Source organism: Dryobates pubescens, chromosome 1 (genome assembly GCF_014839835.1).
Source record: "Dryobates pubescens isolate bDryPub1 chromosome 1, bDryPub1.pri, whole genome shotgun sequence".
NCBI classification, from domain to species: Eukaryota; Metazoa; Chordata; class Aves; order Piciformes; family Picidae; genus Dryobates; species Dryobates pubescens.
Window position 1 is genome coordinate 31,787,466 of NC_071612.1, and position 14,657 is coordinate 31,802,122.

A 14,657-nucleotide genomic window follows, 5' to 3' on the forward strand; every position below is an offset into this window, starting at 1 on the left:
TAAAACATAGTGCAATGAGATATTTATTCAGTGGTGTGACTTAGCTACTCCAAAGTCTTTTCCAACCTGGTCTCCCTTCTCCCTTCTCCCTTCTCCCTTCTCCCTTCTCCCTTCTCCCTTCTCCCTTCTCCCTTCTCCCTTCTCCCTTCTCCCTTCTCCCTTCTCCCTTCTCCCTTCTCCCTTCTCCCTTCTCCCTTCTCCCTTCTCCCTTCTCCCTTCTCCCTTCTCCCTTCTCCCTTCTCCCTTCTCCCTTCTCCCTTCTCCCTTCTCCCTTCTCCCTTCTCCCTTCTCCCTTCTCCCTTCTCCCTTCTCCCTTCTCCCTTCTCCCTTCTCCCTTCTCCCTTCTCTTCTCAGATTGGAAAAGACCTTTGAGATCATCAAGTCCAACCTATCACCCAGCACCATCTGATCAACTAAACCATGGCATCAAGTGCCATATCTAATCCTTTTTTAACCACCTCCAGCGATGGTGACTCCACCACCTCCCTGGGCAGCACATTCCAATGGCCAATCTCTCTTGCTGGGAAGAATTTCTTCCTCACATCCAGCTTAAACCTCCCCTGGCACAGCTTGAGGGCTGGGGGTCAGGAGGAAGGGGACAGGCTCTGTTCACTTGCACCCTGGGATAGGACAAGGAACAATGGATGGAAACTGCAGCACAGGAGGTTCCACCTCAGCACAAGGAGGAACTTCTTCACTGTGAGGGTCACAGAGCACTGGAACAGGCTGCCCAGAGAGGTTGTGGAGTCTCCTTCTCTGAAGACTTTCCAGCCCTGTCTGGTTGTGTCCCTGTGTGACCTGAGCTAGATTGTATGGTCCTGCTCTGGCAGGGGGGTTAGACTTGATGATCTCTTTGGGTCCCTTCCAACCCCTGACATCCTGTGAGCCTGTGATGTGCCTCTGCCACTGCTGTGTGCCAACAGAAGCCTCCAACCTCCTCTCAGTGGTGCTGGTATATTGAATCTGTAACACAGAAGATTCTGTGATTAGTGTTAATTGATAAATGACTGTGTGCTATGTGTGTAAATAGCAAGTTTCTACCTGGAACTGGGTTACACAAATACCGTGGCTCTTGTTAAAAACCCAAACCCCTCTTGTCCTTTGGAAGCATATTTTCCTCACTGCATCATCAGGCTTTTATAGCATAGGTGTGGATGGATAGTAGGAAGGGAAGATGATGCTGAGATCCTGAGCTCCAGCAGACAAGTTCTACCTGTTGAATATTAATCCAGTGGTCAAAACACCGAACAATAAATGTGGAACACACAGGGATCGAGAGACTGAACTCTTCTTGACATCAATTATAGGTGTAAGTGCAGTGGAGTGGATTGTGGAGCATGAGGAGGTATAGCACTGCAATGCTTTCACATTCCTTTGGCCTCACACTTAGTGTTTTTGTCACAGATATCTTGATTTTAGCAGCGTTAACTTCTATGGAGCCTGGTATCTACAGACTCCTAGAATGGCTCAGGTTGGAAGGGAGCTCAGAGCTTATCTCCTCCAACCTCCCCACCATGCTCACCACTCAGCTGCTCAAGGCCTCATCCAGCCTGGCTTGAGACACCCCCAGGCAGGAGGCAGCCACAGCCTCCCTGGGCAGCCTGTGCCAGTGTCTCACCACCCTCCTGCTGAAGAACTTCTTCCTCAGCTTCACTCTAACCCTGCTCTGCCTCAGCTTCAAACCATTCCCCCTTGGCCTGGCTCCAGACACCCTTAGGAAAAGTTCCTCTGCAGCCTTTCTGCAGGATGCCTTCAGGTACTGGCAGGCAGCTGGAAGGGTCTGGAAGGGTCTCCCTGGAACCCTCTCTTCTCCAGGCTGAACTCCCCCAGCTCCCTCAGCCTGTGCTCACAGCAGAGCTGCTCCAGCCCTGTGATTTGCCTTAGACTCATTTTCCAGTTAAGGCTCAGAATGAGGAATAATTCCATGCCCCTGCTGCATTCTCATTGCATACATTCCCATTCCTAGTTTTAAAAATGTTACATTCCCATTTAATTAGTATAACCCACAATTAGATGTCAAGAGTGCCTGCGAGTACCAGTACTGCTCTTGGATCAGGGGAGACCTTCTTGCTCTCTCCAACTCCCTGAAGGGAGGTTGTAGCCAGGTGGGGGTTGGTCTCTTCTCCCAGGCAACCAGCACCAGAACAAGAGGACACAGTCTCAAGCTGTGCCAGGGGAGGTTTAGGCTGGATGTTAGGAAGCAATTCTTCCCAGCAAGAGAGATTGGCCATTGGAATGTGCTGCCCAGGGAGGTGGTGGAGTCACCATCCCTGGAGGTGTTTAAGAAGAGCCTGGATGAGGCACTTGATGCCATGGTTTAGTTGATTAGATGGTGTTGGGTGATAGGTTGGACTTGATGATCTCCAAGGTCTTTTCCAACCTGGTTACTTCTGTATTCTGGATGGGCCTGAAAAACAGATCTATAGCTGCCAGCTGCTCATGGCAGGTCTGATGTTGCTTTCCAAATACCCAGCTGAGACACACTGCATGCAATTGCTCCCTCCTGCTGGCTCTCTTTAGGTAACAGAGTGCAGAACACAAGCTACAGAGAAGTACCAAAGTTTCCCATGTAGAAACCTTTTGGGGGTCTTTCTGATTTGTGTTTTCTGACTTTCTTTTGAAACAGTGTTTGAGTTTTATTCTTCTTCAGGAGTAAAGCTCTTAAGTGTGTTCCTTAGATAAAGCTCTTAACTGTGTTGCATAGACAAAGGTCTTAAGTGTATTGTACAGCAAATGGTGCCATTCTGGAAGTTGATGAAAGCATCTGGTGAAGTTTTCATCAAACTCCACCTCACTGAAGTCAAGAGGATTATTTTTAGTACTTTAGGGCTTTCATACAGCACTTGAACAGGATTAGTGGGCTTAAATCATAGAATCATAGAATGTTAGATGTTGGAAGGGACCTCCAGAGATCATCCAGTCCAACCCCCCTACCAGAGCAGCATCACCCAGGGCAGTCTGCACAGGAATGCATCCAGGTGGGGTTGGAAAGGCTCCAGAGAAGGAGACTCCACAACCTCTCTGGGCAGCCTGCTCCAGGGCTCTGGCACCCTCACTGTCAAGAAGTTTCTCCTCATGTTGAGCTGAAACCTTCTATGTTCAAGCTGGAACCTGTTGTTCCTTGACTTATTCCTGTGCACCACTGAAATGAGCTTGGCCCCCTCCACTTGACCCCTACCCCTCAGCTGTTGATAGACATTGATCAGATCCCTCTCAGCCTTCTCTTCTCCAGACTAAACAGCCCCAGGCCTCTCAGTCTCTCTTCCCAGGGGAGATGCTCAAGTCCCCTAAGCATCCTTGTAGCTTTCCCTTGGAACTCTCTCCAGCAGGTCTCTGTCTCTCTTGAACTGGGGAGCCGAAAACTGGACACAGGATTGCAGCTGTGGTCTCAGCAGGGCAGGTCAGAGGGGGAGAAGAACTTTCCTATCCCTGCTGTCCACACTTTTCTTGCTGCACCCCAGGATCCCATTGGCTCTCTTGACCACAAGGCCACATTGCTGTTCCATGGGGAACTTGCTGTCCACCAGCACTCAAAGGTCTTTCTCTATGGAGGACACAGCCTCAAGCTGTGCCAGGGGAGGTTTAGGCTGGATGTTAGGAAGCAATTCTTCCCAGCAAGAGAGATTGGCTATTGGGATGTGCTGCCCAGAGAGGTGGTGGAGTCACCATCCCTGGAGGTGTTTAAGAAGAGCCTGGATGAGAGACTTGGTGCCATGGTTTAGTTGATTAGATGGTGCTGGGTGATAGGTTGGCCTGGATGATCTTTTCCAACATGGTTAATTCTGTATTGTGAATTCAGTGCTGCCAGCACCCCTGAAAGCCTTGAAAATAGAAGATTTCAGCTCAACATGAGGAGAAACTTCTTTACAGTGAGGGTGGCAGAGCTCTGGAGCAGGCTGCCCAGAGAGGTTGTGGAGCCTCCTTCTCTGGAGACTTTCCAACCCCCCCTGGATGCATTTCTGTGTGGACTCCCCTGGGTGATGCTGCTCTGGCAGGGGGGTTGGACTGGATGATCTCTGGAGGTCTCTTCCAACCTCTAATGTTCTGTGGTACTGTAAAAGTGGGGAACAGGAAACAGAAGGTGAAGCCACAGCGTCAGTTGTGATTATCAGCACCTCTGAAGAACTGGGTCCAGTTTTGTTCAATATCTTTATCAACAACCTGGAAGAGGAGATTAAGAGGACCCTCAGTAAGTTCTTGATGATACAAACCTGGGCTGGGGGGCTGACACCTGTCAGGCTGTGCTGCCATCCAGTGAGATCTGGGCAGGCTGAGAGCTGGGTGCAGTCAAACCTCATGAAGTTCATTAAGGACAATTGCAGGGTCCTGCATCTGGGGAGGAATGAAGTGGAGAAAGTCTGACACAGCCTTTTGCACTTCAGCTAGGTGCTGTGTGGGTAGGAAGGAGAGGGGTGTGGATGGAGCCTGGAGAAGAGGAGGCTCAGAAGAGACCTTCTTGCTCTCTACAACTCCCTGAAGGGAGGTTGTAGCCAGGTGGGGGTTGGTCTCTTCTCCCAGGCAAGCAGCACCAGAACAAGAGGACACAGTCTCAAGCTGTGCCAGGGGAGGTTTAGGCTGGGTGTTAGGAAGCAATTCTTCCCAGCAAGAGAGATTGGCCATTGGAATGTGCTGCCCAGGGAGGTGGTGGAGTCACCATCCCTGGAGGTGTTTAGGAAGAGCCTGGATGAGGTACTTGGTGCCGTGGTTTAGTCGATTGGATAGGATTGGGTCATGGACTTGATGATCTTGGAGGTCTCTTCCATCCTGTCTGATTCTGTGATGTGCAGTAATTCAACTGGGGGAAAAAAAATTTATATTTGTGAGGTTTTTTCTTATCTTGTGGGAAAATATTGAAGCTAAATATCTTTAGCTTAAAGACCTAAATGTTAGGAGGACCTTTGTAAATATTTATAGAGTAGTAATACAGAAATCCAGAGCCACTAAATCTGCTGCATGTTTATGCTTGAGCAAAGGCCTGTGGTTGACAGTGGGGAGAAATAACATGAGGAAATCTTTCTGACAGCTAGACAGAGAAAGCCATTTGCCTCAGCTGACCTTCTCTCACAGCTATCTGGGTGCTGACACGGAGCAGAGCGGTGTTTATGGAAGCACAGGGCAGAACTGCTCATCCTCAACCCTTCCAGAGCAGCAGGGATGAAGCTGCTGGTCCAGGGCCTCTCTGCCAGCCAGCCCTGCCACCCCAGGTGTCAGGAAGCTGTCTCTAAAAGGGTTTTGTTTATAGGATTATTGATGGGAAAGAGCAGTAGTAACTGGGACAGCTTCCTGCTTAGGTGATAAATGAGCCTTCCCCACCCCCAGCACTGGGAGATCAGCAGGGAGAGGATACCCAGGTGCACCAACACCAGGGTACAGAGAGTACAGAGCAGCAGTGGTGAGGCTCTGAAAAGGTTGCTGGCGCTGGGAAATTCAAAGGCAGGTGCAGAGAGCAGCTTGCTCCTAGCTGCATGCTCAGGCAAGGTTTTTGCAGCCTGCCTTTCAGTGAATGGTGGTTGGAAACTGTCATCCAGGACTTTAAGCTTTGCTTTTTAAATGGCTTATCCCTTTCTTCATGAATATTGAGGAAGATTTAGGGGAGGCAGGACACTTCTAGCCAGAGATGCTGACTACAGCAGGGTGATGCGGCTCTGGCAGGGCGTTGGACTAGATGGTCTCTGGAGGTCCCTTCCAACCTACAATGTACTGTGGCACTATTATATGGCATTTGGTTGGGCTTTATGTGCCTCCTCATTTTTTCATGTATGGCTCCAGTTCCAGTGTAGTGTTGGCAAAAATAAGATCAAGAGAGTTGGTGCCTGAGAACAGAGCAAGTCAATTCACTTCCTTGTGATGGAGTTTCAGAAAGCTACAGAGTTTAGGCATTTGGCCTGAAATCCATATGGTTGGCATTTGAATTGTTTGGGCTACAGCTACTACTGATGGGCACAGGCTGCAAATGGTTCCTGAGGGGCAGAAACTGCCAACACTTCCTTGTGAGTCAACCTTTCCAGTTCAAATCCCCCTTCTCAATCCCAGCCACAGCACAGCAGGAGCCTCCTCCCATCAGGCTCTCGCAAATGAGGTTATCAGCATCAGATTATCCAGGATCATAGAATCACAGAACTGTCAGGGTTGGAAGGGACCTCAAGGATCATCCATTCCCAACCCCCCTGCCATGGCCAGGGACACCTCACACTACAGCAGGTTGCTCACAGCCACATCCAGCCTGGCTGCAAAAACCTCCAGGGATGAAGCTTCCACCACCTCCCTGGGCAACCTGTGCTAGTGTCTCACCACCCTCATGGGGAATAACTTCTTCCTAACATCCAACCTGAATCTACCCTTTTCTAGTTTTGTTCCATCCCCCCCAGTCCTATCACTCCCTGACATCCTCAAAAGTCCCTCCCCAGCTTGCTTGTAGCCCCCTTTACAGATACTGGAAGGCCACAATTAGGTCTCCTCAGAGCCTTCTCTTCTCCAGACTGAGCAACCCCAACTCTCTCAGTCTGTCTCCATAGCAGAGCAGCTCCAGCCCTCTGCTCATCCTCATGGCCCTTCTCTGGACACTTTCCAGCACCTCCAGATCCTTCCTGTAATAGAGGCTCCCGAACTGGACACAGTGCTCCAGGTGTGGTCTCACCAGAGTGGAGCAGAGGTGGAGAATCCCCTCCCTGGCTCTGCTGGCTATGCTTTTCTTGATGCAGCCCAGGATGTGATTGGCTTTCTGGGCTGCAAGTGCAGGATGCTCCTTGTCAGTCAGCTTCAGTTTCTCCATCAGGCTTTCCACAGCTCAAGAGGTGCCAGGACAGGCAGGAGAGTTTCCATGACAGGGCCAGGGTGTGATGTTCACTGTTGGTACTTCTGATCCCAGCTCACAGGGAGCCCAGATTACACAGGGATGAGACTGCTTGCATTGAGGGCATAGCTGGAACATACTTCCCTACCCTGATCAGGGTTGAGCTCCAGACCAGCGATGACAGCAGCTCATTATGCAATATTTTCTTCTTCCTGGGCAATCCTGAATGCTTTGTGTACATTACTCTTAATTGCACTCAGACACTGCTGTCTGTCCACTGCTGCTCCAACAAAGCAAAAGCAGCACCAAAACATGAGTGCAGTGGAAGTGAAGTTGGAAAAAGCACTGCTGAAACTTGGCAAAGAGAGCTTCTGCTCTCTTTATTTGTGCCAGAGATGGCTCATGAGCACTGTCACCCTCTAGATCTGCTTATTTGCCCTGTGAGACAGAGAGCATGAGGGGTGGCCTGTGCAGTGACTCAGAGGGAAACCAGGGCATTTTTGGAAGAGCAAAGGTGTTTTTTATATATATATATATTTCCCCCTGATGTTTCATTTAGATCACTAAAAGTGAAGTGGGACATTGCAGTCGTCCTTGTTCATCTTCTGCCACTACAATTTGCCCCTTTGTCACCCTTGGTAATGGAAATCCTTGAGGTCAACTTCACATTTGAGTCATAGCATCATGGAATGATCTGGGATGGAAGGGACCTCCGAAGGTCACCTAGTCCAACCCCCTCCTTTACTTTGTGAGTCAGGGATGCTGCAAGGAAAATGCATCTCTGCTTTTAAGCCCCTTGTAAAATCTGAATGGGCAAATGCTGTGGAAATGTTTCTCTTGTCCTTGAGTCTGACCCACGCTTGGTTTTGCAGATGATAGCACCGAGTCATGGCAGCCACAGGGGTTTGGATCTCCTGGCTCCAGCAGCTGGGATTCAGCAGCTGGGATTCAGGCTAGATGTTAGGAAAAAGTTCTATACAGAAAGAGTGATTGGACATTGGAATGGGCTGCCCAGGGAGGTGGTGGAGTCGCCATCATTGGAGGTGTTCAGGAGGAGACTTGACAGGGTGCTTGGTGCCATGGGTTAGTTGTTTGGGTGGTGTTGGATTGGTTGATGGGTTGGACGTGATGATCTTGAAGGTCTCTTCCAACCTGGTTTATTCTATGTATTCTATGTGCTGCTCCTGAGGGCTGGAGTGCAGAGTCTCCCATGTGTCTGGAGCAGGGCACAGGGCAAGTTGATGCCAGCCAGAGCTGCAGCCCTGGGTGAAGTTTCAGCAGCCACCACTATCCTCTCACTGCACAGTGTTTAGCTCATGAGGCTAGGACTTAGGGCAGCACATTTCTGCTGCATAAAGAGGCTGTGCAAAGAGAAGCAACTGTTTTCTGAGTTTCCTGCATGCAGCCAGAGAAGGTGCTGGGATGGTGTGAACTCTGCCACAGACATTATTCATGTCTGGTTCTCTCTCTCAGGCTTGGCCTTCAAATTGTTTTGGTGCTGTAGGTCTGCACGGGCAGCACTCTCTGCGCAGCATAAATCTGTAGTTCACCTTGGCCACCAGACACTGCTGGGCTCACTTTCTGCCTGGGCTGTGTTAATCAGGTGTCCTGAGGGGTTTGGAGCACAGCCCTATAAGGAGAGGCTGAGGGAGCTGGGGTTGCTTAGCCTGGAGAAGAGGAGGCTCAGGAGAGACCTTCTTGCTCTCTACAACTACCTGAAGGGAGGTTGCAGCCAGGCGGGGGTTGGTCTCTTCTCCCAGGCAAGCAGCACCAGAACAAGAGGACACAGTCTCAGGCTGTGCCAGGAGAGGTTCAGGCTGGATGTTAGGAAGAAATTCTTCCCAGCAAAAGAGATTGGCCATTGGCATGTTCTGCCCAGGGAGGTGGTGGAGTCACCATCCCTGGAGGTGTTTAAGAAGAGCCTGGGTGAGGCACTTGGTGCCATGGTTTAGTTGATGAGATGGTGTTGGCTGATAGGTTGGACTCCATCTCCAAGGTCTTTTCCAACCTGGTTGATTCTGGATTCTGTATCTCACTTTCCCAGCTGTAAATCAGGCAGCTGATTAATAATCACAGTGAGAGAGAGATACTTAGCAGCGGCACATAGCTGCTTTGTGGATCTCTCTTTTTTTCTGGGAGCCAGATCCAACCATATGGAAAGATGTAGCTGAGACACTATAAATATGATTCTACTTAGGCAGTCAGCTCTTCTGTTTTCTGTTATCACAGCAGTGTCAGCACAAGGAAAACAATGAAAGTGAAGAGATGCTCTTGCAGATTTTGTTATGAGTTTGAGGGCTTGGGAGTCTCTTTTTTTCCCCTGCTTCAAGGGCGCTGTGTTAATGTGAAGAAAGAGGCCTTGATTTGTGTTCATTTGTGCCTGCCACAGTTATTTAAGGAATAGCTTCAGTGCTCACACATGAGGAGCTCTGCCTCTCTTTTAACTGTTTCTGGCAGAGTTAGAAAGAGATGTGCCTGGTGCTTTGTCTCATGACGAGTTGTCTTCTCCTAGAAGCCACATCTGAAAGGGTGTCAGCCCTCTCCACATTCCAGAGAGCTCTCTTCTCTTGGCTGCTGGGGGATTGATGGCTATTAGCTGAGTGGCTGCACTGCAGCCAGCAGCAGCAAGTCAGGCTTTCCACAGAAAGCGAAGGCTTTGGCAGGGGAGTGCAGATGGGCACCAGGCAGAGGTGGGATCCACAGAGCTGGGAATCTCTGAGCAGAGCCATTTCTGCTCTTCATGTTGATCTTCATGCATGCCTCCAAAATAACAACCCCATGGAGCAGGATAGGTTGGGGACTGAGCTGTTGTAGAGCAGTGAAGAGGAAAAGGGCCTGGGGGTCCTAATGGGTGGAAGGTTGACCATGAGCCAGAAATCTGTTCTTCTGGTCAAGAAGGCCAATGGCATCCTGGGGAGTATTAGAAGGGCTGTGGTTAGCAGGTTGAGAGAGGTTCTCCTCCCCCTCTACTCTGCCCTTCTGAGGCCATATCTGGAATACTGTGTCCAGTTCTGGTACCCACAGTTCAGGAAGGGCCTCAGGGAACTGCTTGAAAGAGTCCAGCACAGAGACATAAAAATGATGAAGGCAGTGAAAGATCTTCCTTAGGAGGAGAGCCTGAGGGAGCTGAGGGCTCTGTAGCTTGGAGAGGAGGAGCCTGAGAGGTGACCTCCTTGCTGTTGGTAAAGCTGTGCAGGATGATGCCCAGAGGCTGGAGCCAGGCTCTGCTGGGTGATGCCCAATGCCAGCACAAGGGGCAGTGGTGGAAACTGAGGCATAGAAAGTTCCATGGAAACAGGAGGAAGAATTATTTCCCTGTGAGGGTGACAGAGCCCTGGAGCAGGCTGCCCAGGGAGGTTGTGGAGTCTCTCTCCCTGGAGATATTAAAAACCCACCTGGATGTGTTCCTGTGTGACCTGTCCTGGGTGCTCCTGCTCTGTCAGGGGGGTTGGACTGGATGATCTCTGGAGGTCCCTTCCAGCCCCTAACATTCTGTGATTGCAGACAAGGTCTACATTTGAGGGCCCTTTCACTGGGCTGATGCCCAAACATCAGCTGCTGAAACTTTACTGAAACTTACTGAAAACAGAGGCGAATGAACTATAAAATGAAACAAGATACAGGAACATGTTGTATTCTGAGCCTTGGCAGGGTCTCTGTAAGGCAGAGGTTGTCTTTTGAGAGCAGCAAATATTTGCTGAGGCTTCTGAGGCTGGATCAGTAAATTGGACCTTTCTGCAAGTGAGAGAGGTCAAGGACAGGTTTACAAAAGGCTCTGTTGGAGAAGTTTGGGTAAGCTGCAAGAGGGAAAGGCCTTTCTTGGTTCTGCTCCTTATCGAATATAAAAGAGAGCTCCCTGCCACAGTGTGGGATGTTGAGAGGGTGAGGAAGACACATCTCTTTTTCAGGAAGGAGTAGGAAAATGCCTGCTGGAGTGGAGGCAGGAGAGCTCTTCCTTTCTGTCTTAAAGGATTATTGTTGCAGTCTTGTCTTGGACTTGGTGCCCCAAATAGGCTTTTGTTGCTCTTTTGGAAGAGCTGACCAACCTTCTCTGCCATAAGAGTTGTTTGGGGGTTGGTTTGTTTGTTTTGGGGTTGTTTTTTTGAGATGCCTCATTTAACTTGTGGAAGGCTTCAGAAATACCTTCTGGTCCAGTCATTCCCACCCAAACCTTGAGGGGTATACAAAGCCCTCACACAGTTGCATTCATATGATGGCAGTTTTGGGCTGGCTTGAGTTTTCCCCTCTCCAAGACAAAAAATTGTCAGAAGGAGTATGAGGAAATTATGATAAATGATGGTAAATCCTAATGCAGTGCTAAAAAATGTTGATGCCTTCCAGAGGGACCTTGACAGGCTGGAGAGGTGAGCCCATGACAACCTCATGAGGTTCAACAAGACCAAGGGCAAGGTCAGGGCAATCCCAGACACCAATATAGGCTGGGCAGGGACTGGCTTGAGAGCAGCCCTGAAGAAAAGGACCTGGGGGTGCTGGTGGATGAGAAGCTCAACAGGAGCCAGCAGTGAGCACTTGCACCCCAGAAAGCCAACCAGAACCTGGGCTGCAGCAAGAGAAGCAGAGCCAGCAGGGCCAGAGAGGGGATTCTCCCCCTCCGCTCTGCTCTGCTGAGACCACACCTGGAGCACTGTGTCCAGTTCTGGAGCCTCTGTTACAGGAAGGATCTGGAAGTGCTGGAAGGTGTCCAGAGAAGGGCTATGAGGATGAGCAGAGGGCTGGAGATGCTCTGCTGTGAGGACAGGCTGAGGGAGTTGGGGCTGTTCAGTCTGGAGAGGAGAAGGCTCTGAGGAGACCTAATTGTGGCCTTCCAGTATCTGAAGGGGAAAGCTGGGGAGGGACTTTTGAGGATGTCAGGGAGTGACAGGACTGGGGGGGAATGGAAACAAAATAGAAATGGGTAGATTCAGATTGGATGTTAGGAAGAAGTTGTTCCCCATGAGGGTGGTGAGAGACTGGCACAGGTTGCCCAGGGAGGTGGTGGAAGCCTTATGCCTGGAGGTTTTTGCATCCAGGCTGGATGTGGCTGTGAGCAACCTGCTGTAGTGTGAGGTGTCCCTGCCCATGGCAGGAGGGTTGGAACTAGATGATATTTGAGGTCACTTCCAACCCTAACAATTCTATAATTCAATTAAATTGGCTCTCATAAAAAGGAAAAAAAAAAGGCCAACAAACAAACAAAAAAACCCAACCTATCATAAGAGTTATTAAAGTGCTGCCTGGGAGCTGGCATAGAGAGCTCTGTGAGTCGTCCTCATCTCATCTTCCTGTCCCAGAAACTGCTTCAGTAAAACCATTCCTCTTCCAAGGCCTCCTTTCAGAGCACACTACCTCTTTTACTGACACTTAACCCACTAGCTTTGTGTACTGTATGTATTATGCATCCCCTTTTGAGCATGACATATATTAGGAAGAGCTTTCTCTCCCTAAGGGTTTCTGCAGCTATTTCTGTGAGTTCGTCCTACAGGGCACTCTTATGAAAGTCATCAGTTAGCCTTTGCTAGGAAGCAAGAGCTAATAGTAACTGAAAGTAGGCCAAGCTCATTAAACTATGATTAAAAGGCAGATTTGGGGGTTGTTTGGGTTGTTTTGTTTTGTTGGTTTTTTTAATGCAGTGAATGAGGTTTGAATAGAATAGAATAGAATAGAATAGAATAGAATAGAATAGAATAGAATAGAAAGAATAGGTTGAAAAAGACTTTTGAGATCATCCAGTCCAACCTATCACCCAACACCATCTCATCAACTAAACCATGGCACCAAGTGCCTCACCCAGGCTCTTCTTAAACACCTCCAGGTATGGTGACTCCACCACCTCCCTGGGCAGCACATTCCAATGGCAAATCTCTTTCGCTGGGAAGAATTTCTTCCTAACATCCAGCCTGAACCTCCCCTGGCACAGCTTGAGACTGTGTCCTCTTGTTCTGGCACTGCTTGCCTGGGAGAAGAGACCAACCCCCACCTGGCTGCAACCTCCCTTCAGGTAGTTGTAGAGAGCAAGAAGGTCTCTCCTGAGCCTCCTCTTCTCCAGGCTAAGCAACCCCAGCTCCCTCAGCCTCTCCTTATAGGGCTGTGCTCCAGACCCCCTAGTGTCCCCTACTAGGTGGACACTGGGCAGAAGTGGTGCTGGAGAAAAGTCATAGGTGCTGTGTCCTTGGGCCATTCTGTCTCTTCAGTTGCTTTACAGCTTTAATTAAACCCTGGCTCCTGAAGAGCACAGCAACCTTCAGTTTCATTCAAGTGACTCTCTTCAGCAAGTCTCAAGAAAGAAATGCCGGGCATGATCCTGCCTTTGCTGTCCAGGATGAATCTGGAGCAGATAGCTGGGACCACAAGTTGCTTCAAAGCAAGCTTGCAGTTGGCCTCTTACTGCGCTGTGCTTTCAGCTGTTCCTCTACACCAGAAACAGAGGATTTGGTTGCTGAAGGTCAAGTCAGGATCTAGCTTTTCCTCTGGAATTATTTTAGAAGCATCCTTGAGCTCCCCAAACTTGGTGAAGTCTGAGGTTGGCCCAAATGCCTTGTTCTGAGGATCTGCGCTCAGTTATCCTGTTTTTCGCACAGGGCTGGGCTCAGTGATCTCTGAAGGGCCCTTGCCAGCACAAGGGGCAGTGGTGGAAACTGAGGCATAGAAAGCTCCATAGAAACAAGAGGAAAATTGTTTGGAATATTGTGTCCAGTTCTGGGACCCTCAGGTCAAGAAGGATCTCAGGGAACTGCTTGAGAGAGTCCAGCACAGAGCCACAAAAATGATGAGGGGAGTGAAACATCTTCCTTATGAGGGGAGACTGAGGGAGCTGAGGGCTCTGTAGCTTGGAGAAGAGTGAGAGATGACCTCATTCATGTTTATAAAGGGTGAGTGCCCAGAGGCTGGAGCCCAGGCTCTGCTGGGTGATGCCCAATGCCAGCACAAGGGGCAGTGGTGGAAGCTGAGGCAGAGGAAGTTCCATGGAAACAGGAGGGAAAATGTTTTCCCTGTGAGGGTGAGAGAGCCCTGGAGCAGGCTGCCCAGGGCGGGTTGTGGAGCCTCCCTCTCTGGAGATATTCAAAACCTACCTGGATGTGTTCCTGTGTGACCTGTCCTGGGTGCTCCTGCTGTCAGGGGGGTTGGCCTGGATGATCTCTGGATGCCCCTTTCAACTCCTAACATTCTGTGATTGTGTGAATAGAAAAGGTCTACATTTGAGGGCCCTTTCACAGGGCTGGTGCTCAAACATCAGCTGCTGAAACTTTACTGCCATAGTGAAAACAGAGGCAAATGAAATTTGAAATGAAACAAAATAAGGTACAGGAAGATGTATTCTGAGCCTTGGCAGGGTCTCTGTAAGGTAGAGGTTGTCTTTGGAGAGCAGCCCTAGGTGCTCCTGCTCTGGCAGGGGGATTGGACTGGATGAGCTTTGGAGGTCCCTTCCAGCCCCTAACACTCTGTGACTGTGTGAACATTTAAAGGCCACTCACCCTGTTCCCCTTTGCCTCCCTTCTCCTTAGATGTAAAGGAGCCTCCCACTATGGCCTTACCAAGGAACGGAAGAGGCGTTCCCAAGACTGCTCTCCAGACCATGGCTCCAGCTTAGCAGTAGCTGCCCTGGGCCCTGAGCTCTCTGCAGCTGCTGCCATCGCCTTAATGACCGATGAGCCAGGCCTGGTGAACCCAGCCTTCAGCCCCACCTCGGAGGAGAGCCAGGCGGCCAGCAGCCCTGCAGACCTGCAGCGCACCCACCGCAACAGGAGTAAGAGCTTAAAGCAAGGGGTTCAGAGCCTGATGGCTTCTCCTCAGCGTTTGGTTCCCGGCGGAATATGGGCTCTTGGAGGGTTTAAATGTAGGAAGGATCTGGACCTGATGGAGAGGG

General features: G+C 50.0%; 1 protein-coding gene across 1 annotated transcript in view; it reads left to right on the forward strand.

Annotated features, from left to right (window-relative positions):
• Positions 1 to 14,657, forward strand: part of LNX1 (ligand of numb-protein X 1) — an 83,863-nt gene that overhangs the window by 19,317 nt on the left and 49,889 nt on the right. The window contains exon 2 of the mRNA XM_054163424.1: positions 14,296 to 14,537. Coding sequence (XP_054019399.1) covers positions 14,296 to 14,537 — 242 coding nt within the window. The remainder of the gene's footprint in view (positions 1 to 14,295; positions 14,538 to 14,657) is intronic.